This window comes from Lepidochelys kempii, chromosome 10 (genome assembly GCF_965140285.1).
Source record: "Lepidochelys kempii isolate rLepKem1 chromosome 10, rLepKem1.hap1, whole genome shotgun sequence".
Classification (NCBI taxonomy): Eukaryota; Metazoa; Chordata; order Testudines; family Cheloniidae; genus Lepidochelys; species Lepidochelys kempii.
The window spans coordinates 79,719,779-79,747,308 of record NC_136389.1 but is presented as its reverse complement, the minus strand read 5'-3'; the positions used below and the strand labels follow the sequence as shown (position 1 = coordinate 79,747,308).

Genomic DNA, 27,530 nt, shown 5'->3' with positions numbered 1-27,530 from the left:
CAATTTTTCCACCTTTGGCATAATCAAAGATATACCCCTTAATTAGCAGAGCCAAAGTAATCCAAAACCAATTAATTCTTAGACAAAAATATATTAATAATTGAAGAAAACCTCGAGAAAAAGATCCACACACAGTAAAACTTTTGAATCAACAATGTATTCACATTTCACCACCACATATAAATTATTCATTTGATTCCTTCTTTTGTGGAGATTTTCTGTTAATGTGTAAATAGTGATTTTATTGTTATTTATTAATTTGTAGTACAAAGAGCAGTGTTGCTATGGTTTATGAAATTTTTATTTTCAGTAATTATGCTTCCTTTCACGTCATTATTGAAACCAACATTAAATGTGAATTAGTTACGATATATGTACATATTTTTATGTAAAGCAGGTTATGTATTTTGATTGGTAAGCGCAACACTTGCTATGTTACTATTAATATTTCTCTGGCTAGATTTCTTTTCAAACTAGTGAGCTGCAGTAAACTGAAGAGCTTTGACACGATATCTAGAAAGCAGAGAAATAAATGCAAACAGGAATGCTGACAAACATGTATGACCTTTAATAGTTTCAAACAGCTACTAAACAAATAATCTGCTTAGTATTTTGCATACATTCTTGCCTATATATTATGTTCCTGCAATTCGTGATGAAACAGTTTTACAGTATCAGATGTAAAATTAGTTTTTAACTGAAAGATAAAATGTTATTTTGCTTCATTGAAAAGTGTCAATAGTTGTTTTGTCATACTAAGAATAAAATAAATTATATTTGTATGGAAATATGAAAGACACACTGGAAAATGATTTTTTCACTTGCAATTTACATTTCCGAGACCTACTAAAAAGTGATTTTATTTGTGATATGGGCAACGTAGGCAGCCCATAGTAAACAATATGATAAAATCTCAATCCTATTTTTTTTAGGTGTAGCTCAATTATATTTTATTATATTTGATAATGTTGTTAACTCTCACAATAACTTATGCATTCCTTAAAGCCCCAAGTCCTGAAAGCTAGTCATTATATGATCATTTGTTTTTGGGGGTGGGGGGGCAGATTCCAAGCCCTCAACTTATGGAAAAAGTGTGAAAACATGACCCAAGACTGACCAAAAGGCTCAAAACCCAGAAGGAAAATAAAAAGAACCCACAATGTATTATGGAACAAAGCTAATTTTTGGCAGGCTTGACTTTTAATTTTTCGAATACTTGGGGTTGGCAATACTGTAAATTGGAGCCATCCTTCACTTCTGCGTTATGAGCTCCCCTCCCCCCCAATGTAACATCAAACATCACACAAATAATTGCAGAAGATCATTTGTTTCAGACTGCAGAACTATAGGGAACTAAGACCAGGCAAATAGGCCATTCCCCGGGCTGCAGGAGGGCAGCGAGCCCGCACGAGAGACGCCCTTGGCAGGGTCAGTATGGGGGGAGCCATTTAATAATGAATGATTAATGTGACGGGTCGCAACGCTATTTCAGTATGTTTGGCTCCATCAGCCTTAATTCCTGGATTAATTGATCAATTAGCAATGAATAATAAATTACTGACTCAGGACTATAAGGGGCCTCCAAGAACAACACAATGCGAAGGCGAGGCCTCGTTCAAAAAGGCGGAGAATTGTTGCTGGAGGGAGTTAGAGACTCCGAGCAGACCAGAGCTGAGGGAGAAGCCGGGGTGCTTCACCACGCGCCGAGTCCCTCAACCCGAGCGAGCGAGGCCGTTGGGACTCTTGGCGCCAAGGGAGGCCGAAGCACAAAGGATCTGCGAGAATGCGTCGCGCGCGGTGGTTTTTTTTGAACACTCGCGAGATTTCATCATTGAGGGTGGGAGGAGAGCCAAGCTTTGACGGGACGGGGAGAGGGCGCGAACACGGCCGTGTTCTCGCGGTCTTTCCTCGTTCCTCCTCCTCTGGCTGCGCGGATGCCCGGTCGATCCCAGAGGCGGGCGCGCTGGATTTGCCTTCCAGCCGCCGGGACGTGGGGGAGGGGCTGGCGCGAGGCCGGGGCCGGCCCTGAGGTACAGAGCGCCGTTCCCTCGCTCCCCACTGCCCAGCCGGCTCCCCTGACGGACGGAATGAAAGAGGGGCTGCCTCGGGGAGCCTCCTTCCCATGGCGGCTCGGTCCTCTCAGACTCTGTCTTCCCCAGTGGGTGGGGCAAGCACCCATCTGCCCCCGGCCTCTGTGAGTGGCCTGACCGGTCCGGGAGCCGGCCGGCTCGTGAGTACTTTGCACCCAGGCGAGCTCCGGGCCAGGCCTTGGTTGGGGGCCAGAGGGGAGCGGGACCTCGACTGTGGAGGGCCGTGTCGCCCGCTGGCCTCACGCAGCCGGCGGAGCTGTGGCCCAGCCCGGAGCCCGCCGACCCCCGGCGGAGCAGTGTAGGGGGCACACGGGCAGTCCAACAGCCACCGGTGCCTGGAGCTGGCTCCGCCTCCTGCTGCGGGTACCCATCGGACTCCTGTAACTGCAGGAGATCGGAGGCCAACTATTTCTCTCTCTAGTTTTGTGGACCTTAGGAACTGCCCGAGTGGGTCAAGCTGACGGCCTGTCGAACCTGTCTCTAGCAGTGGACCAGCTGCTTCAGGGGAAAGCACTAAAATCCTCGCAATGCAGGGCTGGGGAACCTTTTTTGTATCCGGGACCACTGACCCACAGAAAAAATCAGTGGCAGGCCACACACACAGCCTGGGGGGGGAGGGCGTAGAGGCTGGGGGTGTCCCCTAAACTCTGGGGTGGGGGCAGAAATGAGGGGTTCAGGGTGTGGAAGGGGGCTCTAGGCTGGGACGGTGGTTGGGGTGTGAGCTCGGGAGTGGAGGGGGCTGTGGCCTAGGAGTTTGAGGTGCAGGAGGGGGCTCTGGGCTGCGGCCAAGGTTTGGCATGCGGGAGCGGGCTCACAGCTGGGGTAGGGGGTTGGGAGGAGGTTTGGGATGTGGGCTCTGGGAGGGAGTTAGGGTGGGGGTGGGGTTCTGACCTGGGACAGGGGGTTCAGGGTGCAGGCGCCGACCAGGTGGTGCTTACCTCCAGCGGCTCCTTGTTAGCAGCAGGGCTAAGACAGGTTCCCTGCCTGCCTGACCTCTGCACTGCTCCCAGAAGCAGCCAACATGTCCGGCCCCTAGGCGGAGGCGCAGCCAGGAGGGTCTGCACGGTGCATGCTGCCCACGCCCACAGGTGCCACCCCCACAGCTAACATTTTCTGCTGTTCCCAGCCAGTGGGAACTGTGGAGCTGGCACTGGTGGTGGGCAGCACGTGTGGAGCTTCCCTGGTCACTCCTGCTCCTAGGGGGCTGCAGGGACATGCCGGCCACTTCTGGGAGCTGTGTGGAGCCAACCAGAGTTTTAACGGCCTGGCAACACCAGCTTCCCGTGCAATGGGGTGAGCGAGTGCTCCCGGCTCCAGCTGTGCTGGGGGGATGCCAAGGTTTGGGGCTTCCAGCCCGCATGCTGTAGGTTACCCACCCCTCTCATAATCGGTCATTATGGAATAGCTTGGTGACATGGGAAGGTTTTATTTCTAGCCCCATTAATTTGGGGTTAAACTATGCTTTGAAGCACAAAGATTTATGTTAGAGCTGGTTGGATTATTTTTTTTCCAGGAGATGTTGATTATTTTTATTTTCATAAAAAATACCCTAGAATGTTTTCATTTTTTGACACGTTTTCCATGGAAAGCAGACATGTCTCATAAAATATGACCAAATATTTTTGTAAGACTGTTTTGATGGACAATTTTTGACCAGCCCTCCTGTTTATGTCCCATAATGAAACTGTCCAGTCAATTTATCTGTGCAAGCGGCAGAGTCCTGTGGCACCTTATAGGCTAGCAGATGTATTGGAGCATAAGCTTTCGTGGGTGAATACCCACTTCGTCGGATGCATGTAGTGGAAATTCCCAGAGGCAGGTATAAATATGCAAGCAAGAATCAGGCTAGGGATAATGAGGTTCGCTCAATCAGGGAGGATGAGGCCCTCTTCTGGCAGTCGAGGTGTGAACACCAAGGGAGGAGAAACTGCTTTTGTAGTTGGCTAGCCATTCACAGTCTTTGTTTAATCCTGAGCTGATAGTGTCAAATTTGCAAATGAACTGAAGCTCAGCAGTTTCTCTTTGAAGTCTGGTCCTGAAGGTTTTTTACTGCAGGATGGCTACCTTTAAATCCGCTGTTGTGTGTCCAGCGAGGTTGAAGTGTCGCCCACAGACAACCTGTAGCTCACGAAAGCTTATACTCAGATAAATTGGTTAGTCTCTAAGGTGCCACAAGTACTCCTTTTCTTTTTGTTCTCCTACAGGTTTTTGATTATTGCCATTCCTGATATCTGATTTGTGTCCATTTATCCTTTTACATAGGGACTGTCCAGTTTGGCCAATGTACATAGCAGAGGGGCATTGCTGGCCCATGATGGCGTATATTACATTGGTGGACGTGCAGGTGAATGAACCGGTGATTGTGTGGCTGATCTGGTTAGGTCCTGTGATCGTGTCGCTGGTGTAGATATGTGGGCAGAGTTGGCATCGAGGTTTATTGCATGGATTGGTTCCTGAGTTACTATGGTCTGTAGAGACCAACAACTACAAGATCTTCACCAAGCATTCTCAAAACTACGATACCCACACGAGGAAGTAAGGAAGCAGATCAGCAGAGCCAGACGTGTACCCAGAAGCCTCCTGCTGCAAGACAAGCCCAAGGAAGAATCCAACAGAACTCCACTGGCCATCACATATAGTCCTTAGCTAAAACCTTTCCAACGCATCATCAGTGATCTACAACCCATCCTGGACAGCAATCCCTCACTTTCACAGGCCTTGGGGGCAGGCCAGTCCTCGCCCACAGACAACCTGCCAAGCATATTCTCACCAGCAACTACACACCGCACCATAGTAATTTAACTCAGAAACCAATCCAGGCAACAAACCTCGATGCCAATTCTGCCCACATATCTACACCAGCCACACTATCACAGGACCTAACCAGATCAGCCACACCATCACCGGCTCATTCACCTGCACGTCCACCAATGTAATATACACCATTATGTGCCAGCAATGCCCCTCTGCTATGTACATCGGCCAAACTGGACAGTCCCTACGTAAAAGGATAAATGGACGCACATCTGATATTAGGAATGGCAATATACAAAAACCTGTAGGAGAACACTTCAACCTCGCTGGACACACAATAGCAGATTTAAAGGTAGCCATCCTGTAGCAAAAAAAACACTTCAGGACCAGACTTCAAAGAGAAACTGCTGAGCTTCAGTTCATTTGCAAATTTGACAGGATCAGCTCAGGATTAAACAAAGACTGAATGGCTAGCCAGCTACAAGCAGTTTCTCCTCCCTTGGTGTTCACACCTCTGCTGCTAGAAGAGGGCCTCATCCTCCCTGATTGAACTAACCTCGTTATCCCTAGCCTGATTCTTGTTTGCATATTTATACCTGCCTCTGGGAATTTCCACTACATGCATCCGACGAAGTGGGTATTCACCCACGAAAGCTTATGCTCTAATGCATCTGTTAGCCTATAAGGTGCCACAGGACTCTGCCGCTTTTACAGATGAAGACTAACACGGCTACCACTGTGATTATCTGTGTAAGTATCCCATCCTTTTAATCTTCTGGACTACTTGGTGTTTTGAATCCCTCATGTTAACTGGCAAACATATTTTCCATAAAATGCGGGTATCGTCAGACAAAGTATGTGTATCTTTTTAGTAGTTCACATCCTGTTCTCCACACCCCACCTATTTGAATGTCTGACACTCTTCTTTAGGGGAAAAAGCTTAATTTTTGAAGATGATAGATCCACTAGCAAACAACTTGTTTGATCTTCCTGAGTACGATGATACAGAAGATGAAACTTTTCCACCTCTTCCACCTCCTTCCTCCCCAGGGAGAGATGATGTTGAAGGAGCCCTCGCTAATGAAGGTGAATATCTTCTAGAACTAAAGAATCTCTATTGCAGCATAGATACTGAAATACTGTGAAATTGACTGTGGTGTTAGTGTCGTACTCTGTTAAATTGGTTTATAAAATTCTAGTTATCTAAAATTGATTGGAAAAATTGTTCTGCTTCTGTAAATTAAAATTGGACCTGATTGTGCATGATAAACCCTGCAGGGGAACGAAACATTTTCTGTATTGCACACTCCCCATCAAAATATCTGTAAAACAAAATAGATGTTTCAATATACTTTTTTATTCTGAAAAATCTATATTCTTGTAATATCAATGAAAAGGAATGAATACTACAACACAGAAACCAAATAGTCAGTGAACACCACTTGCTTCAGATTACCAGTAATAAAATACTTTCACACATTGCAAAGTGTGACTACTTTTTTTTTTTTTTTAATGGAACAGGAGTTGTAACATTCTGAAGAATAAGGGTGCTAAGCATAACAGGTTGTAATTATATGGATTAAGAAAAATCCAATTATTAAGTACTTCAGGATATATTTTAATTTTAAGGGGGTGAACAGGGAAGTGGCAAAGCTTGCAGATGATACAAAATTAATCAGGATAGTTAAGTCCAAATAGAGTGCAAGGCATTACAGGGGCATCTCACAAAACTGGGTGACTGGGCAACAAATAAAATGGCAGATAAAATTGTATGTTGATAAGTGCAAAGTAAAGCACATCTGAAAAAATAATCCCAACTTTACATATACAACGGTGGATTCCCAATTAGCTGTTAGCACCCAAAAAAGAGATCTCGGCGTCACCATTGATATTTCTCTGAAAACTTCTGCTCCGTGCACAGTATTGGTCAAAAAAGCTAACCATATGTTAGAAACTATTAGGAAACGGATAGAAAATAAAATATCATAATGCGACTCTATAAATCTGTGGTGTACCCGCACCTTGAATACTGTCCAATTCTAGTTGCCCAATCTCAAAAAGGATACAGTGGAACTAGAAAAAGGTCAGAGAAGGGCAACAAAAATGTTTATGGACTGTTCAGATTAATAGAGATGACTAGGGATGGGACTATGTTGGAGGCCTATCACTCCATTCTTGATTTTGAAGAAGTGAATAGAGAAGTTCTGTTTACCTTTTAAGAAATTGTATTAAACCTGCTGCCTATTAAACAAGAGGAAATACTTTTTCACACAACACACAGATAACCTGGGGAACTCATTGCTGTGGGATATTGTGTGCCCAAAAGTATAACTGGGTTAAAAACAAGGACTGCATAAGTTAATGAGGAATAAGTCCATCAATGGCCATTAGTCCAGAGGGTCAGGGATGCAACCGCATGTTTGGGGCAACCCTAAACTTCTGACCATGAGAAGCCAAGATGGTGGATCACTCCATAATTGCCCCCTGAGGCTCTGGTATGGGCCACTGTCCAAGACACCATACTGGGCAAGATGGACCATGGTCTGACTCACTATGGTAGCTCGTTTATTCTTAGTTTAAAAATTTGGAAGACTTGAATATCTGATAGCCAAATAAGTTGACTGGACAGTTGTTTTATATAAAGATGGTACACTTTGACTATGAATAATGTTAAACTTCCATTTCTCAAATATTAGATTTTACATATGAATTCCTTGATTCTTGATTTACATCCCTTTTAGAATAAAGTGAAACGCTTACTGATCAGGAATAGATTGGTTTGGATAAGCACACTAATGTTGATATGTGGAAATGAATTTCCCAACTGTTGAATTTTCTGAACTTCAGAGAATAAAGCATGTAATATAAGAATTTATGTACAGATTGTACAGTGCCTATAGTAATGGGGCACCATTCTTGGTTGGCCCTTAGGTATTACTGTAATAAATCTGATTAACATAGACCCTAGTCTTGTGATGAGAACGGTAAGGATGGACCATGTGACCACACAGAGTCCTGTTTGAAGTCAGTTTTGGTTCATGGAACTGCCTTTTCAGAACACGTTACGCAATCAGGGTCTTAGTCATATCCTACAGGGTTATCCAGTAATATTATTTCCATATTTCACTGAGTTCAGCTGTTTTATTTTTGATTCCCAGAAATCTATCTTTCATAACTGGCAATGGCTACCAGGCCTGTAGTTATATCAGGACTGTCACAGAGAGACTTCTCTTTGCAATGTCCCTGTTCTTTTCTTCTCTTCTATCTAATGCACTACACTCATTTAGCAAACTCCTAAGGATTTTTAAAAATTTGCTGATAGAGTATCTCCCAGTTTATTTTTCACCTGAGGGGATTAATTATGTGTGAGCCTCTTTTTTTTTTTTTTTTGGATACTTTGAAAAAGAAAAAAGTGGGGGGGTGAGAATTACGAATAAATTAATTTGGCTTGTTTTTGTAATCCTCTGAGAAATCTCATGTTGACTCCAAAACAAGAATACTGTTAAAGTACTGCTTTGTTGGTTATTCTACTATGACTCTCTAAAGTTTAGGTGACATGGCCATTACTCAGGTGGCTCTGGTCAGCATCCCTACTTTTTCATTCAGTTTTGAATTAATCACCATCTGTTTAGGGCAGTGAGGGTCTACAGACTATGCCTAAGATTTCCAAAAGGGTCCACACCTCCATTCGAAATTTGTTATGGATCCGCAAATGAAAAAAGTTTGAATACCATTGGCTTAGGGCACTTGAGAAAGTTTTGCCTCCCTAAATAGATACCAGTTTCACATAGCTTTACTCTGAGAGCACTTAACTTAAGCCTTACTCTTAACACATGCTTAACTTTATGCACTGTTAAAGGCAAAAGGATTATGCATTGTGTAAAGTTAAGAACGTGTGTAAATCTTTGCACAATCAGGCCTTAGTCTAGTTACCTTTTATTTTGTTATTGCAGCTAACTCCTCCTCTCTTCCCCTCCTCACCCTTTCTCTCTCCCCTCCCCCCAAAAAAAATCCTTAAGGACTCCTGACACCATAGTTATAATTTATAGCCTTGATTTTTGGTGTTAAAGCACACACAGTGTATTGTTGTTTACACTAATTAACAAAATATAACATAACATAAATTATTAATATAACAAAATATAAAAATAACACATTTTAAAAGTAGAGTTTTTCATTAAGATGGGAAATAGTTTTATTATTTGCCAGAAAAGATCATTCTTTTAAGATACCAGGAATATTCCTTTTTCTTTTTAAACACTTTTTTAATAAAGTTCATTTGGGGGGAAAGGAGAGAACATATAGGCATCAGTTATTCACAGTGACATGTACAGAATGTGCTCTGTAAACATTCAGAGGAAAACTGGCAACTGGTAGAGCCAGTGAGATATTAGTAGAACATAAACATGCAAAACATTAATTTGAGTAATGATAGTTTGTATCACTTGCATTATAGATTTATAGTATGTTGTGTTCTATTTGTCAGAGCAAGATGGAAATAAACCATCCCAAACGAAGGATTCTACTGTGTCTATACAGAAGGCAGTTAAAAGGCCAATACCTAAATTAGATGCTCAAAGGTATTTATTGCACAGTGTTCCTATGTACTGGTGATGATTTCAGTGTTCAAAAAATAGTAATCTTTGTGTGACTGCCTGGCAGAAATGATTTAGGGTGTTTATATGTTTCCACATTAACCACTTGGTCATTACCAGGTTTTAGATTAAGAGATGAATATATTTAGCTTATTGTTGCCAAATGTACCTGATCCTTTTGTTCTTCACTTACCTTTATAGTGCTGTTATCCTACATCATACTTTTATTGTAAGCGCTTTGGGACACGAAAACTGTTTTACTGGTAAAGTGTCATATATGAGAGTGCATTTTTTCTGTATAATATCTTTTATCTGTCCTTCAGATTACTTCAGATTTCAGCCTGTCTCAAGAATATTTCTTCTGACTTTTTTTTTTTTAATTGGGAAATCCTTCAAAATAAGACTTCAGATTGTTGATCTTTCCCAGGTGTTATCCAGTCTTGTGAAGTGCCGTAAAATCTGATTTTTATAGATATTATACAAATTCTTGCTCTCGAGATTATATTTGTTGTAGTTAGCATTGTTAAGGAGTAGAAAATAATTTCCTTCTGCATCCTTCTGTTTCTTTTTAAATGGGAAAGTAAACAGGGCTGAATCCCTATGTTGTGAAGATGTGTCATTTAGGTATACTAAATGTTATTCTAGGATATCATACTTGAGTGTCTTGGAAGCATTCAATATTAACCTTTTGGTTATCTGTATACTAGCACTGGTCATCCTCTCTGTTCCACATAGACTGTAAATTGTTAGGGCTGGGACCGTTTTTTATTACGTTTGTATTAGACACTGTACAATGTGGCCCTGATCCTGATTGAGGAATACAAATGTTCAGCATATCTCATGTAAATACCTTGCAATGCCGGCTACAAAAGTGCCATGCATTATCTCCCATAAATGAAAACAAACTTGTTTGTCTTAGCAATTGGCTGAACAAGAAGTAGGACTGAGTGGACTTGTAGGCTCTGAAGTTTTACATTGTTTTGTTTTTTGAGTGCAGTTATGTAACAAAAAATCAACATTTATAAGTTGCACTTTCATGATAGAGATTGCACTACAGTACTTGTATGAAGTGAACTGAAACATATTATTTCTTTTATCATTTTTACAGTGCAAATATTTGTAATAAAAATATGAAGTGAGTACTGTACACTCTGTATTCTGTGTTGTAATTGAAATAAATATATTTGAAAATGTAGAAAAACATCCAAAATATTTAATAAATTTCAATTGGTATTCTATTGTTTAACAGTGCGATTAATTTTTTTGAGTTAATTGCGTGAGTTAACTGTGATTAATCGACAGCCCTAATAAAAAATCACAAATAGTAAGCTTTAGAATTTCTAGTTGAATAACTTAAAAAAAAATTGAAAACCATATTAACTCAGGACATTTTTCATATTCACAGGTTAATTTCAGAGAGAGGACTTCCAGCCTTGCGACATGTATTTGATAATGCAAAATTTAAGGGTAAAGGACATGAGGTAAGAAATATTGAACAATTTTTATCCTGTTTCTTAGGAATATAGTTTGGTTGAAAGGTTTACTTTTTGTAATTGGGAGGAGTGAAGTACAGCTCCAGAACTAAATCAAACATTACCTTCTAAAAATGTATTAAAATTTCATCCTAAACTAAAATAGGGCCAGCTAATGCTATTTCAAATGCATCTTGTTGGGGATTTTTCAGTCATATTAACCTACACCAACTGAAGAAATATGATCGGAAAAATGCATCCTGACCTTAAACCATTTCTAGTTAACTTTCCAAACTAGAACCATTCTGCTGGAACTTTTGATGTGCCCACAGAACGATTGTTTTTAAACTTTGGGAGGGTAATAAGACTGATTATTCTGTTTTCAACAGATATTGTTAGTGTCTTTGAATAGTTTGACTTAATAACGTGGTTTAATTAAGTTTTACACATATAAAAGTTAGAAAAGTACTAGGAAATTCAAAGTTATTGTTCCCACAACAGCTGTAATTTAATTTTTAACCTTAAAGAATAAATTAACATGACTAGAATAGAACATACAATATATGTGGACTGCTATGATTGCTATGGGAACCACCAAATTCCTTGACTTTGTAAAATCTCAGTTACAACATTGCATGTACTTAAGCATTTTTGGGGCCATTCTAAATGACACTGAGTTGGAATGTTCCATTGTTAGAGGATCAGCTGAAGTCCTGTGTGCTCTGGTCTCACCCTTGCACATGATTCTCCACTTGAAGTGGTGGGAAAAGCATTTGGTGTAAACCTATCTGAGGTCATTTTAAATTCCCTTTGAATCACAGCAGCGGTAGCATGAAAAGGACTTCGGCAAAACTAAGGATCTGATCTGAAATGTTTGCAAGAATGGGATGGTTTTAAAAATATATCTATATTTAATTCTTGTAATTCTGTTAATGTTAGACTATTTTTGTGATGTTTTAGGGATCACCCAGTTAGGGGTTCTGTTATCACCTGCCGTATAACCTTGGGGTCCCTTAATGCTGTGCTACTATGGCTCAGGTCCCTGACACGAGCCACCTGCCCACAAAGTCTCACCCTGGTTTCCACCAGCCTAGTTACTTCTTGCAGGGTGACACCAATAACCCTTTATCCCCACGTCTCCCCAAATCCATCCTCCCTGAGTTCTTAACTACCATACCTCTGATTGTTCCCCTTTGGTTCATCACCCCTAAAGGCATGAATCTTGCCGCTCAGTTATCAGTTGACTTTGGGGGAACACAGTGTCTGCTGTTTACTTGGAGTAAAAATAAACTAAAGGTTTATTGAATAGAAAAGCCACAGATTCAAAGATGAAATAGGAAGGGAGAGTAAACAGTACTGTTTCAGAGTGGTAGCCGTGTTAGTCTGTATCAACAAAAAGAATGAGGAGTACTTGTGGCACCTTAGAGACTAACAAATTTGAGCATAAACTTTCGTGGGCTAAAACCCGCTTCATTGGATGCATGCAGTGGAAAATACAGTAGGAAGATCACACACACACACACACACACACACACACACACACACACACACACACTGAAAAAATGGGTGCTGTTATAGTGTGTATGGCAACACCCATTTTTATATATATATCTTCCTACTGTGTATATATATATATGCATACAGAGAACATGGAAAAAATGGGTGTTGCCATACACTATAACAGCACCCATTTTTTCATGGTGTGTGTGTGTGTAATCTTTCTACTGTATTTCCCACTGCATGCATGCAGTGAAGTGGGTTTTAGCCCACGAAAGCTTATGCTCAAATAAATTTGTTAGTCTCTAAGGTGCCACAAGTACTCCTCGTTCTTTAAACATTAATGTGTAACTTGTATAATAAAAAAGATGCAACCTTAGGCTTTACACTTCCATATACCTATTGCCTTTAAACAGTTTCCCAGTGTATGCCCTAGCCATAGGGAGAATCCAGAGTTTCACTGACATCACTTGCCAAATGACTGCCCCTCAGTTTCTGGAAGAAAACCTCAATTGCAAACCTGCTTTTACAACGCTTTTCCATCTTTCCTCTTCCTTCCACCCACATTCAGAACCAGAGTCTACATATCTCATGATCTTCAAGTTCAGAACACTGCAAGCTTTCATAAGACACTTGCATAGTACAATAATACAGTACGCAGTCATTTGCTTCATCTGCTCTTTTGGGGGGTTTTAAAACTTCTGTTCTCTGCTTGGGGTCTCTGGACCCTGATTGTCACAATTGTGACAATGAATCTTTCAGCACTTGTTCGTTTTTTTTCTCTTCTGTTAAAGAGCTTTTGTTTACAAAAACAATTAATTTTCAGTTTATAGGTTTTTGAAAAGGTGCTTTTAAAGTCTATGCAGGTGTGTATCTGAATGCTGATCACCATTCTTATTATAGATTGGCTACACTCTTTTGTAATAGCCCATAATAGCAATCATTAATTTATCTAGTACAATGTAAGATCACCTGATACACTTACCTGTTCAGTTTCCAGGAGACTTTCAGCCTTGCAAAAAACAAGAGCTACCAGTGTCTTTGAAAATGTTTCTCACGCTATAATCTGCAGACTTATCCAACTGTTGGAATGGCATGTCATTTATTTATGTTCCAGACAGAGGACTTGAAGACACTTTTACGACACATGGAACACTGGGCTCATAGGCTGTTCCCTAAACTGCAGTTTGATGATTTCATGGAGAGAGTAGAGTCTTTGGGAAATAAAAAGGAAGTTCAAGTGAGTGCTTGTCATGTCCTTTTTTTATTTTGTTACAAATACCATATTGTACAAGAGACAGAGTTTGGGAGAATAATACTGTGCAAAAAAGGAAGACAAGTTATAATGCTCTCCTAAATAATTAATTAAATTAAATGCACATCTTTATTTAATTGAATTAACAATCTCAATCAGTGTTGAATAAATTGTTTAAGAGTTCATTATACATTACCTTTCATTCAAAACAGTATTTCAGAGAACATGCTGTAACTTGTAGGTGCATCCTTTATTACCAAAGTAAGTTATTTTGGAGTGCTGGAATTTATTTTTACATTTACATCTGCAGCAGAATGTTTAGTAGGTGTGCTGTTTCCTGCACTGCTTAAGGAAAGATGGGGAACCCGAAAAACAAACTTCTAACAGCACAGAGTTTCAGCCCAAACAGAGAAGCAGGGAAAAAGAGGAATTGTAAGGAACTGTGAAGAAAGGCACAGATCTTCCTGAGAGGGGAAAAGAGGGTGAAAGCAGGTTAGCAGCAGGTTAAACACTTTACCATCACCTAGAAAGAGATGATACCTCACAGGCAAAAATAGCAGACCAGTAGATAACTGTGAATGGAGGCCTGAGTAGGAAAGCTTTTAGTCGCCAAAAGCCTAGCAAAAGAGGCAATTGTTCACAATCTGTCTATTTTCCTCTGTATTGGTTAAAAGTAAAATGTGCTCCAATTCCTCTTAGCCTGGCTGTTGGAGACATTCAGGTTATATTGCTAAAACTGATTGACTCACAGATGTTAAATTTTATCTGACCTGGTCTAATACATACACAGGCTCGTAACCATCTCTTCTAATACAAGAGCATATGGAGGGGAAACAAAGTAATTCAAAATCTCACAAGTTTTGACACGGGTATAGCATAGTGGAATTGGTTAAGGGTGAGCCAAAAAAAGAAATGGAATCCAGAGGCCCCGCAGTACTTGCTTCAAGCTGCATCAGTATGGCAGGACCAGTAATTATGCTGCTATTTACTGCCAGTCCATTGTTGCACTCTGCAGAATCCTGGGTTTGGGGAAAGGCAGTGGAAGATCAAGTGCTGTAGGAATTAATATGGTATTAACCCACATAAATTTATACTAAAATTTTTTGGAGGGAGAGGGAGGCTTACTGCCAAGTTCAGCTTCTCTTCCATTCTGATGTAAGTGCGAGAACGGTGAGTAGATGGAAGGCAGCATACCATTTAGCTGATTTTCTTTTCCTTAGAGACCCCAATGTGGTTTTCTTCCTTCTGGACTATGCAGGACATCAGTGATTGAAATGTTAGTAAAGGTGTGCGCGCCTGGTGTGGTGGCAGGAAGCCCTGTGATTACACCCTGTATCCTCAGTTGTATATAAATTTACCAATTAAGTTTCAGGTTTTACATTAAGCTTTATGTAACTCTCTCTTGTTTTACTGAGAAATAGTGCAAAGATGTTTTGGTGAAAACATTGATCTATAATAAACAGCATCTGTTCTCATTTCAGACCTGCTTAAAGCGAATTAGACTTGATCTTCCAATTTTGCATGAAGATTTTACAAGTAATGAAGGCATGTATGCTTTTCTGCAGCTTGTTCCAGTAGTTTATTTAAACATTAACTTGTTCTCAACTTTCACAGTCAATGAAAAAATAAGGTACAATGGAAAAACAATACATCTGCATCCTTGTATGGGGGGAGGGGGAAACTCCTAGGATTATCTGGTCCTCGCTTTTAATAACATGTCTCTGTAGAAGACTTATAGAATTATGCTAAATTTTTTTTGATCACATTTAAGTCTATCCTCTACAGCCTGATCAGGCTATATATATCTCTAGAGATGAGTAGCTTTCAGTAAAGGAGAAGTTTCTCAACATCTTATTATCCATTCTCAGCAGGGAAATAGGTAGTGGATAATACATTAACCCAAAAGCAGGACATCAACAATGTTTGACTTGTTAGAGGCTTCAAGAAGCTTTCTATTTTGACATAAAATGAACATTAGGGTTCCACTTCACCTGTAGAGGTGCAGAATCGAAGTGCTCTTGCAGTTTACTAGTCTGTGGTTGATAGGAAATGGAAGGTTCATTAAAAGAAAAGGAGTACTTGTGGCACCTTAGAGACTAACCAACCTACTTGAGCACAAGCTTTCGTGAGCTCACCCGATGAGGTGAGCTGTGGCTCACGAAAGCTTGTGCTCAAGTAGGTTGGTTAGTCTCTAAGGTGCCACAAGTACTCCTTTTCTTTTTGCGAATACAGACTAACACAGCTGTTACTCTGAAAGGTTCGTTAAGTACATCAAGTGATTTATGTATGTATAAGTTTCCCATTTTAACAGAGTAGTCAGTCTATATGACGATTCTTTTCTTGTTAAAAATACTTATTGGTGTCTGCTGCCACTACTGTATTTAGCTCTCTGTGTACGTACTACTCCTTTTAATTCTTTCCACTATCTCAAAATCATACTTTTTTTTTTTTAATGGCAATAGGGAATTTTGAAGTGGCTAATGCAACAGTTCTTTATATAATCAAATAGTGTTTCAGATGAACCAGAAAGCAGTCTTATTACTAGTCTGTGGAAAATTTTTTTCCTTGCATGAAAAGTGAGTTGGATTCAGTTAATGTTGTGAAAGAAATTGTAATACTAGAGAGAAGTAACAGACCATAGTTCTCCCTTGGGTCCTCATTGCTTATGGTGAGCAAGCAGTAAGAAATCTTTCCCTTTTTCTCTATGATCATTCTGTGGCAGAACTAGTGAAACATATTACCACCTTCCTTGTCTGCTTGTTTCATTGTGGATAAAATCTGTTTAGGCTGTGCTATGAACAGTAGTTCTAAATTATCTAGATGAGGTATTAGTTACCATGGGGATCTGATTAGATTAGTGATCTGATGCTGTTGCCTCTATAGCAATGACTGTAATCTGGCCAAATCTCCAGTCTAGATGATGTCTTGGAGCTACACAATAAATAAATTGTGCCCATAGGGGGTTGCAGTCATCTCAGTCAATTCTTTTTATACTTCCTTGTTCCTTTTCATGTTGAGTGTTTTTTTGTCTTCTGGCCTCCTTATTGTCCCACAGTGAGTCAGCCTGAAGAGGGAGATACTGTGACTGGGGCCAATCCTTATCATAGCCCAGTTTATCTACTTCATTTTGGGAAGGATCTATTAATATTGTGTAGGTTCTCCTCTGTGTGACAATGGAACAATGTTGGCATGTAAAGTCAAGAAATATAAACTGTAAGCACAAGAGTTAATACTAGAAAAAATAGTGAGGCTTATTTTATCAATTTTAATTGATCATATGTAAATATGAGGTATCTTACAGAATAGCATAGACACAAAAATGTATGTCCATAGACCATTTTGTCATTAAATGCAGAAAACCTTTAGAGAACGCAGATGTTAATGTACAGACAGTGTTTTGTAATACTCATGCTTTCACTGCAGTGTTTCTGAAAAAAAAAGATAATACGACAATGTGTGAATGACACTCCATATTTTCGGGTGACTCTGTGCCACGAAAAACAGTTCTGAGAAAAAGCTAACTAGCTTTGTGATCAAATATGTTATGCAGGAGACATGAGTTCAAACCCAGTGTGAGACATTAGTGCAACTACATAAATGTGGCTGTATTTGCTGTTGGTTGTATTTGTTAGTAATCTAATGCAACCCTAAACAGCCACGTACATTAAAACACATGGTTCCTGCCGACAGAGTCTGTCTAGTTATCAGACTTTCTGTGCGATGGCTCCATACACTAGTTTTTAAAATCATGTTATAGTAGAACACCAATTTTACAAACTGATTGAGGAGTTAATAAAATTGAACAACTCAAAATTACAGTAGGTCTGCTGCACTGCATCAGTTTCTTCTTGTCCTTCAAACCAATGCCAGGCAGTTGTCAATGCACTCAAGGTGTCAGAATGTGCAGGGATAGAATCATAGAATATCAGGGTTGGAAGGGACCTCAGGAGGCCATCTAGTCCAATCCCCAATTAAATCATCCCAGCCAGGGCTTTGTCAAGCCTGACCTTAAAAACTTCTAAGGAAGGAGATTCTACCACCTCCCTAGGTAACGCATTCCAGTGTTTCACCACCCTCCTAGTGAAAAAGTTTTTCCTAATATCCAACCTAAACCTCCCCCACTGCAACTTGAGACCATTACTCCTTGTCCTGTCCTCTTCTACCACTGAGAATAGTCTAGAACCATCCTCTCTGGAACCACCTCTCAGGTAGTTGAAAGCAGCTATCAAATCCCCCCTCATTCTTCTCTTCTGCAGACTAATAGAATCATAGAATATCAGGGTTGGAAGGGACCTCAGGATGTTCACTTGTTGTTCAACAACACATTTATGTGACTTATTTCCCTCCCACCCTCCCAGTCAGGGAAAAATAGTTTTTATTACAGGTTGTTCGTAAGATTGGCATTCATAAAATCAAGATTCTGCTGTCTTTTTTTTAAAAAAAGAGAGAGATTAAGACTGATGGCACTAGCAGTTATACCGCCGTGATAGATGCCTCAGGGTTTGTCTGCATTTAAAACACTGCAGCAGCACAGCTGCACTACTACCTATACCAACAGGAGGGGTTCTCCCCACGGCATTGGTAATCCACCTCCCTGAGCGGTGGTATTCGGAGAATTCTCCCGTCGACCTAACGCTATCTACATTGCGTATTAGGTCAGTTTAACTGCGTTGCTCAGGGGTCTGGATTTTTCACACCCCTGAGCGACATAAATATACTGACCTAATTTCCTAGTGTAGACCAGTCCTCAGATTTCAAAGAGAGATGTTTCATAGAGAATTTTCAGAAGTAGTTGAAAAATTTGAGCAGTTGCTTGGCGGAAGTCAGCTTGAAAATTCTATTCAAAAACATTTTCTGCCATCTCATTGCCTTGGGGCACTTCTGAGATGCATTCCTTTCAAGTGAAAGGACACCCTAATCCTCTACTCTGCTGGGAGAGGGATGTGTCTATAATGGAGTTAAAACCAGGAACTCCTGATTTCTAATACTCTGTACACTTGCGCAAGTCACTCGATTTCTCTACCTCCATTTTGCATCTTGTAAAATATGGCAGTCATGCTGATAAGTATTCCCTATTTGTAGCAACATAATGAGGAGTTCCAAAGAGTGACTGGTTTTGCATTTGATAGACAGCTAAATTAACAAATGTATTTGAACATGTCTTGTTGATTCCCAGCATCAGAGAATCAGTCAGCTCTAACCCTCCATTTTTCTTCACCAGGAGGAAATGTGGCACAGTGGAGAATCTGAACCTTTTAACAAGGATTTAATGTGTCATTGATTTGGCCAGACTTATATCGGTATAAAAATCCACACTCGGGGAGGTAGATTAACTATGCCAAGAGGAGAAGTTCTCCTGTTGGCATAGTAGCATGTTCACTAAAGGGCTACAGCGGCAGAGCTGCAGCACTGCAAGACTGTATGTGAAGACAAGCCCTTTGTCCTACCTCTTATTCACCTCAAACCTTCAAGCCCAATGTATGGACCCTGGTGCAGCCAAAAACACAAAACAGAAAAACCAGCAACCCAGAAACACCCCTGTGCATTCAGAACTTTTAATTTTTTTTTTTTTTTTTAATGTGGACTATTTGGTGCTGGTCAACACTGTTAGTATTCCAGGGGGAAAGAACACAGATTTTATAGAAATCAGAGACCCACTATCTAGCCTCATTTTAAACCAGTGAATTATCTCTAGCTACCAATGTAGTCTTTACAATTTTAAAATTTATTTTCTAACGTGGTTTTACAATCTTAGACCTACATTGAAACTTTTGGTTTCACTAATAGTAAAGCTTTGGCTTCAAAAGTGCTGATGGTTTTTACTCATGCCTTTTTATATACAGGTAGTGGAGGGGGAAATAATGGGCTCAAAATGTCTCCTGAAGAAGAATTAGACCCCTTTTCTGAACATGTGAAGGAAAAATTTGATTCTCACTCAAGTACTGCCCTGACAGAGGAGCAACAGCGAAGAATTGAGAGAAACCGGCAACTAGCCTTGGAAAGAAGACAGGCAAAGTTGCAATTTAACAGTCAGTCACAAGAAAATGGTAAATAGTAACACAATTTTGCAGTTTAAATGCTGATAAGTAATGTTCATAGCTTAGAAATCTCAAAGCCCACACCATCAAACCAAAGAAGAGCACAGGACATGCTTTAAAAATATATTTTAAAAAGCTGCTGATTTTCTAGGGCAGGGGTGGCCAACCTGGGGCTCCAGAGCCACATGCAGCTCTTCAGTGGTTTAATATGCGGCTCCTTGCATAGGCGCCAACTCCGGGGCTGGAACTACAGGTGCCAACTTTCCAATGTGCTACAGGGTGCTCACTGCTCAACCTCTGGCTCTGCCCCAGCGCCACTCCACTCCTTCCCCCAAGGCCCCCACCCCTTGCCCTGAGTCTGCTGCGCCCTTGCTCTTCTTCCTCTTTCCCCACCCCCTGCACACCACAAAACAGCTGATCGCGGCCAGCGGGAGGCACAGGGGTGGAGGATTAGGTGCTGGTCGGTGGTGCTGCTGGCGGGTGGGAAACACTGGGAGCTGATGGGGGAGGAGGGCTGCTGGTGTGTTACTGTGGCTCTTTGGCAATGCACATTGGTAAAGTCTGGCTCCTTCTCAGTCTCAGGTTGGCCATCCCTGTTCTAGGGGGTTGTGCTTGTATGGAGCAGTAGACACCTAACTGAATGGTGTTTTCTGAAATGCTCTATTTTTCAGGATTTAACCTTTACCTGTGCAAAGTGGGAGCTTTCACTGTATTGCAGTTAAGATTAACCATTCAGAAAACCACACAGATAAACCCCTCCCCAGAGAAAGTTACCTGTCAATTAAGCTTTCATATTGGAGGGGGGAGTTTCTAGTCTTCATGGTTCTAAAGATAATGTGTATATGGGCTAATGTGGTGATATAAGAGGGGTTAAATTATGATGTAATGGATACACATTAGAGACTGATCCACTAGTCTTGCCTCTTACTTCCTATTAGAAAGTGGCAGGCTCAAAAACCCTCTATAGAGCTAGGTTTTCTTCTTTTCTTTAGGAAGTTTTAACAGGTTTACAGATTCTAGCTATGTAATTATTGGAGACTATATATCAACCATTACAACAGTGAGCTTTTGCTGAGAGAAACATTACACAGTAATACATAGAGATCCAGTGATCTAGAACATGGTGTTACCATGTTAGAGTGAGTATCTTGACACTCACTACCCATGACATGTCATTTCTAGTGATTTTTATTAGTGGAGTGAAAATCTCTCATTACACATTTAACAAATCAGGTATGTCTATCAAATGTTAATATTCAAAAAAATTGCACAGGTGTGCTTTTTCCCCCGAGGACTGTACTTTGAGTGGTAACCAAATATCTATCTGTCTTCTGTCTGTTTTGCTGGTAATTTTCCTAAAACAACCATCTCCCACATTTTAAAAACATTTCTCTACAGTTCACTATTTTGCCCTCCCCCCCCCCCCCCCAAGTGGGAGGCTAGCAATAGCCTACTAATAGTAGATAAGATAATTCTTCATTTCCTGCTGTGTGACCATTTCCACTAGGAAGCCCCAGGAGGATTACCAAAGGATACATTGGTAATAAATATCCAATTATTTGTGATATTTGGTTACAAATTCCATCCCAGTACTCTGGCTAGATATGGCCATCATCTGTGCATAAAAATCTTTCACCACAATTTCTCCAGAATGTATCCATCTATTAACCTGATGGGTGTGAGGGTACCACTGAAATAGTATCTCAAATAAATTTTCTTATCCTACTACAGACTGAGGTTGCTGGTCCTTTTTTGTAGATCAGACTCCATTCCTCTGGGGTGATTTGTCTATATAGATCCATTCCCAGCATGTCATATAGACACTTCTTTTTTTTTCTTTGTTAGGAAAGTTGTCAAAGGGGGATGCAAATTAGTTTTGGGGGTTTTTTTGTTTGTTTTTTTGTCAAAGTTAGCGGTCTAGAAAAGCTGTTGTATAGACAGTTGAAAAACGTAATGCCTAACCTGAAAGTACTGGTACCCTAGGACAGGGGTTCTCAACCAGAGGTCTGGGGCCGCAAGCAGGTTTCAGGGGGTCCACCAAGCATGACTAGCATTAGATTTGCTGGGGCCCAGGGAAGAAAGCCAAAGCCCTGCTGAATGGGACTGAAGCCTGGGGCCTGAGACCCACTACCACGTGCCAAAGCCTGAGCAATGTAGCTTTGTGGCGCCCACTGTGGTGTGGGGCCCTGGGCAGTTGCCCTCTTTGATACCTCCTAAGCCAGCCATGGCTTTTATATACAGGAAAAATGTTGTTGGGGCATAGCTGGGATGTGGAGTTTTTATAGCATGTTGGGGGGGAGGGGGTGTCTCAGTAAGGAAAAGGCTGAGAACCCCTGCCATAGGAGTGTGTGCCAGTTAGTTTTGATCTCAATTTTTTTTTTTTGCTTAATAGCTAGTCAACTGTTTGTATTCTATGACTTTTGCAGTTTGGGTTAAGATCTGGATCAGAGTAGGCAACCTATGGCACGTGTGTCAAAGGCGGCATACGAGCTGACTTTCAGTGGCACTCACGCTGCCCGGGTCCTGGCCACCAGTCTGGGGGGCTCTGCATTTTAGTTAATTTTAAATGAAGCTTCTTAAACATTTTAAAAACCTTATTTACTTTACATATAACTAAACTATTGTCTATTAGAGACTTATAGAAAGAGACCTTCTAAAAACATTAATGTATTACTGGCACCTGAAACCTTAAATTAGAGTGAATAAATGAAGACTGCACACCACTTCTCAAAGGTTGCCGACCCCGATCTGGATCATTTGCAACAGATGTCATTAGCAAGGGAAAATAATTTCTTCTCTAGTTCTAGTCCAAACCCATAGAGTAGCCTTTGCTAAAGGATGTGTATAAATTTCTGGAAGGTGTGATTATTGAACAAGAAAATTTTGGCAGTGTAAAGGCTTAGTGTTTGGCTGGGTTAGAACAACCCCCATCCAGTACTGCTTTGATCTGGCTGACTTGATAGTAACAGAATATTTGTGGTCTGCATAAAGTATGTGCACTCACTCTTGATCTTTTATTATTTTACATAAATTCTATAGTCATCCTCTGTATTCCTGCTAGGGTTTTATCTGGGATTATTACAGAAAGATATCCTTGGCAAAATGTTCATTTTGACTGTGTCTATTATTCCCAACCAAGAAGTTGCAGCTAGACTTCTACTTTAGGGATAACTGATAGCACTTTTTTTCTAAAATGCAGAAAGTAAGTTGATTGCTGCATCTTTATCCATCTCCCAGCAAAACCCTGTGCAATTATCTTTGCTGGTCAGAGATTTCAAATTAGCGACTGTCCTGAATTCTTGAGGGTGGCGGCTCAGAGGTATGAGCCTGAGCAATTAAATTGCAGATGATAAATGAAACTGGAGTACTTTGACATCATAGGCAATAATGTTTTACTTTTTTAAACAGATCTGTCTGCCACCCAGCCAAATGAAGAATTAAAAACAATTGTGGCTCGGGATCCAGCTGACCTGACAGAAGTAGAAATTCAAGCTACTGATATGGAAGCTGTAGACAAAGATATACAACTTAAAGGTGCAGAAGAAATCAAATAACCTTTCCTCTGGATACAATGACGTTTTAGAAAGACCCAGATATCTTAATATGCTCAAGTGTCACTGACTTCTTCCCCCCTTCCCTTTAAACCTTGGACATTCTATGGAAAGCTTAGTCATGACATCAATGTAGCTGGACCAGATTAATCCATTTCTCTGTGTAAAAAAGCAGATATTAGCTCTAGTAACTGTTTTCTCCAATACCGTAATTCAAGAAAGGAAACTAACACACCTACTCTCTATTTCAACTGTTTTTTTAAAACTTGCGTTTTCCACAGAGACAAAAAAAAGGTATCAGTGAAAATATTGACATTAATTTCTTGGATCTATACTATGAAGTGACTTTTTTTACTTATACAATTCACATTCCTCAAGTTTAACTTACCTGGGTCTTGAAAGCCTGAGTTTGTATAAAGTTTTTTACATCACGTTAATTGTGGGGTTTTTGGTTGTTTTTTTTTAATAGAACATAAGTGATGGTTCAGTGTCAGGAACTTTTTGCTCAGTATCAACATGCACCCTGTCTTAACTGTTCTGAAGCATTTTGTAACAGTACTTTGTTATGAAATGCTTATATTTTAGTAAGTTATTTTATCCAGCACCTTGAAAGTTATTAAATTTTGGAAACCAAATTTGAAAAATATTCTCTACATACACTCATATGATGGGCCCACACAAATTTGTCAATCAAATCTGCTCTAAACACTCATTTGGTGTTGCTTAAGTCATGAGACAATCACATGACAGGAAGTTAAGTAGCTTCAGATTTACAATTGTTAAAGCATTCTGTGGTCAAGGGGGGGGGTATCTGATAGTGGACTTAGCCATTCATCAACAAATCATCTGAATTCTGGTTATCCTTTTAAAGGATTTTTGCCTCCTACAACAAGTGCTATGTATTTATTCCCTTATTTTAATTTTTCTTTTAGAGAAGGGAGTAAGCACAGAAAGCTTGCAAAACTTCATTGAAAATTAAGTTTAGAAAAGGGTTTTTTTAATTGTGGTAGTATACCAATACAGGAAAGTTGAATGGACTTTCTGTAGGAATTGGGTGTTTAACTTCCTTTTCTAACTTTGAAAACCTCCCCAAAGAAATTTTCTTCAGATGATAATCCTTTCATGCTTTATTAAAGCCATCAAACAATGTTACATTTAGCTTCATATTAATTTTGATAGTGGCAGTGAGGCTCCCCTAAAGTGTCCCTTCCATTAGTATGTTATAAATACCCACAGAGGTTCCAGTAATCAAGTTAAAACCACATGTACCAGTAACCATTTTTGTTTGTTTATACAGTAACTGAGTTAGAGGCCAGTGAAAATCACCCACAACTATGTTGATAATCTTGGAATAAGGCCTGGAAGCATGATTTAATTTGTATTGTAATTGTAGACAGCTTTGAGGTTTTTTTAAAGTGCACTTTTGTGTAGCAAGCATATAAAGGGTGAAACAGAACTGCTTCATTCAGGTTTAATGTAAATAGAGCTGTAGAATTAAAAAGGTATTTAAAGTTAAATTAATTGGATCAAAACTAAAGGGGCAAGATTAGTGGTGGTCTGGCTACGTCAGTGTTGTATTGCTTATGCAGATATATATAGGTTCCCTACAAGAATCTAGTTTAGAAAAAACAATGTCCAGTCACCTATTTTTTAGATCAAGATCAGATTTGTTTTTTTAAAAAGGCATCTTAAGTAGTTTACCCCAATACAATCTTTAGTCTTTCAGTGAGAATACAGTAGTTAACCATGTATAAAACATCTTAAATCAACTACTGCTGTTTCACTCTAAAATCAGTGTTAAATTTTACTTAAGGTACAGTTCAAATTAGCAAAAGCAGAAAACATTAAAAATGGTTTATCAGCTTACACTATCCATTTTAAAAACGATTTAAAATTGTGCAAACCTGCTTCAGTGGAGCACAGCTAAATACTATTTCATGCTCAGTTACCAGCTGATACATCTAGCAGAGCCAAGTCCCTAATTTCCTCAAGCAGTTGGTACAAGCTAACTCCCTTTGTTTGGCAATACTCCTGATGTTCTTCTTGAATTACTTCAACTCTGTTTTTTTCTTGGGCAAGTAGAGCTTCCTCTGCAGATCTGGTTACTTCTTTTACTAAGTCAGTTTTCATTATGTGGAAATTCTTCTGGTAAAGCTCTGTGGCTGTATTCTTGTAAGGTATGTTGCTAATTATTTCAAGCTTGATGGTGTCAGGATGGCAGCGTGAACTCTGCACAGATACTTTTACCTTAGAAACAAAAGTACACAATGTTATTTTTTCCCTTCATTTGTGCTCTAGTGCTTCCATTAGCAAATTTATTAAGACTTACTGTTATATGGTCAAACAGACTCAATGTAAAAGATTCTCCAGCAACTGTAGTGGAAGTAATTCTGTTCTGAAAACGCTGAAGAGAACCAGGTTTCCACACACAACTGCCATCAGACTGACAGGAGATGACCAAACCCTCCTTGTTTTTCAGATAAGCAGCACCTTTAATGCCATACCTACGAGACGCACAAAGTGAAGATACAAATGTATCTGACAAATAATATTATGGTACTATAAAGAACTATCAATCATTTTAGTGAATTTAAACCATCCCCACACCGAAGAAGGATTAAATCTATGTAAAAAAATAATGAATAGGAATGCATTGTATCTTGATCATAATGCCCCTAATGTTTCAGGTACATTGACACTGAGTTTGAGGGAAGATATTTATCAAGCAATGACAGTGCTCAGTGTCACAGTCATGAGGAGAGCCCCTCTGTCAAAAAATTACAATCTAAATAAGAAGAGCAGGCAGTTGCGAAGGGGAAGAACAAAAAAGTAAAACCATAAAGATATTACACACTTATTCTGCATATCTGCCCTCCATTTAACCAGTGCTAACGTCCATCTCACCACCCAACTCAGACACCTCTCAAGAAGCTAATCAGAAGCATAATTACATTGTCAATAGAAAGCAGGGTGCCCCTGCTACTTTAGCAGCACAAGCTGCTCTTCACTGGTATTTGGGGACTGGAGAAATCTCTCCTTACTGTGAAATGTAGGGCTCTCTAACCTCTACACCGATCCAGCTGCTTTTCCCAACTCATTCCGTTCAGTATAGTTTGTTATATCACATGCTTAACACATTTAGAAGTGTGAGAAACTATTTTGAACACATTTCCAAGATCAGAAATTCAAGATTAAAATTGTGTCATGTAAGAGGTCCTTAGCGGATAACTCCCCAGCACATGATGCTAACATAATTATAGATACGGGTTTCTGTAAGTGACGGTACGTTACCATCATGGAAGCAATTCCTCTGGGTACTACTACCACATCTGTTTGGCCAAGAAAGCTGAGCCACAAATGCTCCCAACCCATACAGTGTTGTCACATCTACTCACTCTCCCCACCACCACCCTTATATCCTCAGACACAGATGGGATGTTATTAAAATAAGAAAAATAGGGCACAGCTGGTATCAACTCTGACCTCCTGAAAATCTAAATACCCCTTATGTTAAATAATGGGGGGAAATTAATGCAGTGCAAAGTAGAGACAGCTGGAGAATGCACAGTTTTAAACTTCCTCCAGGGAACAGAGTTGTCATTTTTTCTACTATAAAAACACTTACTTAGTTTTAAGTAGACCAAATTAATTTTGTTATTGGAAAATTTTAAAGTGGCTACTTTAAAATTTTCCAATAACACTAACTTCCAATTTATGCTGTTAGAGACACAAATTTCAATTAAAAGGAAGCCGGGCAACAGAAGGAGGAGGGTTCAGACAGTCGTTTAAGGTCAGAAATTAAGAATTCAAAATAGATATACTGTATATATCATCCTCTTTTTTCCTCCTTTTAGGAACTTTTATGCTTTTTAGAGTCAAGAGCCAGATAGCCATTAGGCCTAAATTTAAAAAAAACCCAAAACATTAAAACTGAGCCATCTTCCAACAACCAACTACGCTATAGTTAGCTACTGCTGCCTTTCTCAAGAACCAGAAGTTTCCATTAATACACCCTGCTAAATCTTATTTCTCTACCACCAGCAAGCCCTAACTTACCTTGGTACAAAAACAAGTACACCATTTGTTCGAATGGAGTAAATAACACCATCTGCTGTACAGCGCTCTTCTGTTTCAGGGACTTTGTCTTTGAAATACATACACTGGAAAAGCTCAGTAGACTGTTTCTGGGCATGTTGTGCAGCCTGTCAAAAGAGTGCCCCATAAAAAGACTTTAGAAAGATGTTAAAATAACATCTCAGGAGTCCCTGACTCCAGCAT

The 27,530-nt window shown here is 40.0% G+C and overlaps 2 protein-coding genes and 1 non-coding gene across 10 annotated transcripts in view; 2 read left to right on the top strand and 1 right to left on the bottom strand.

Annotated features, from left to right (window-relative positions):
• Window positions 1–1,869: 1,869 nt before the first annotated feature.
• On the top strand, window positions 1,870–23,715 carry TIPIN (TIMELESS interacting protein). 4 transcript variants are annotated; one of them, XM_073304400.2, is made up of 8 exons: window positions 1,870–2,030; window positions 5,775–5,930; window positions 9,331–9,424; window positions 10,845–10,920; window positions 13,526–13,648; window positions 15,145–15,208; window positions 19,507–19,710; window positions 23,110–23,715. In XM_073304400.2, exons 2-8 carry the CDS (start codon window positions 5,798–5,800, stop codon window positions 23,253–23,255), a joined length of 840 nt encoding a protein of 279 aa, XP_073160501.1. In that variant the 5' UTR covers window positions 1,870–2,030; window positions 5,775–5,797; the 3' UTR covers window positions 23,256–23,715. The 4 variants fall into 4 exon arrangements, with proteins under 4 accessions (XP_073160501.1, XP_073160502.1, XP_073160499.1 ...); XM_073304401.2 differs by lacking the exon at window positions 1,870–2,030 and adding an exon at window positions 2,037–2,194; XM_073304398.2 differs by lacking the exon at window positions 1,870–2,030 and adding an exon at window positions 2,037–2,230.
• The window catches only part of DIS3L (DIS3 like exosome 3'-5' exoribonuclease), a 36,499-nt gene continuing 24,864 nt past the window's right edge, over window positions 15,896–27,530 (bottom strand). For 4 of the 5 annotated variants that reach the window (XM_073304389.2, XM_073304391.2, XM_073304390.2 and 1 more), the window contains 3 exons: window positions 27,309–27,454; window positions 25,582–25,756; window positions 15,896–25,499 (listed from right to left, as the gene is read on the bottom strand). In XM_073304389.2, coding sequence (XP_073160490.1) covers window positions 25,194–25,499; window positions 25,582–25,756; window positions 27,309–27,454 — 627 coding nt within the window. In that variant the 3' untranslated portion in view covers window positions 15,896–25,193. Of the gene's footprint in view, window positions 25,500–25,581; window positions 25,757–27,308; window positions 27,455–27,530 lie in introns of those variants that run through there. The other variant, XM_073304392.1, reaches the window with a different exon arrangement.
• Window positions 17,263–17,398, top strand: LOC140895218 (small Cajal body-specific RNA 14). Its single transcript, XR_012154153.1, has one exon.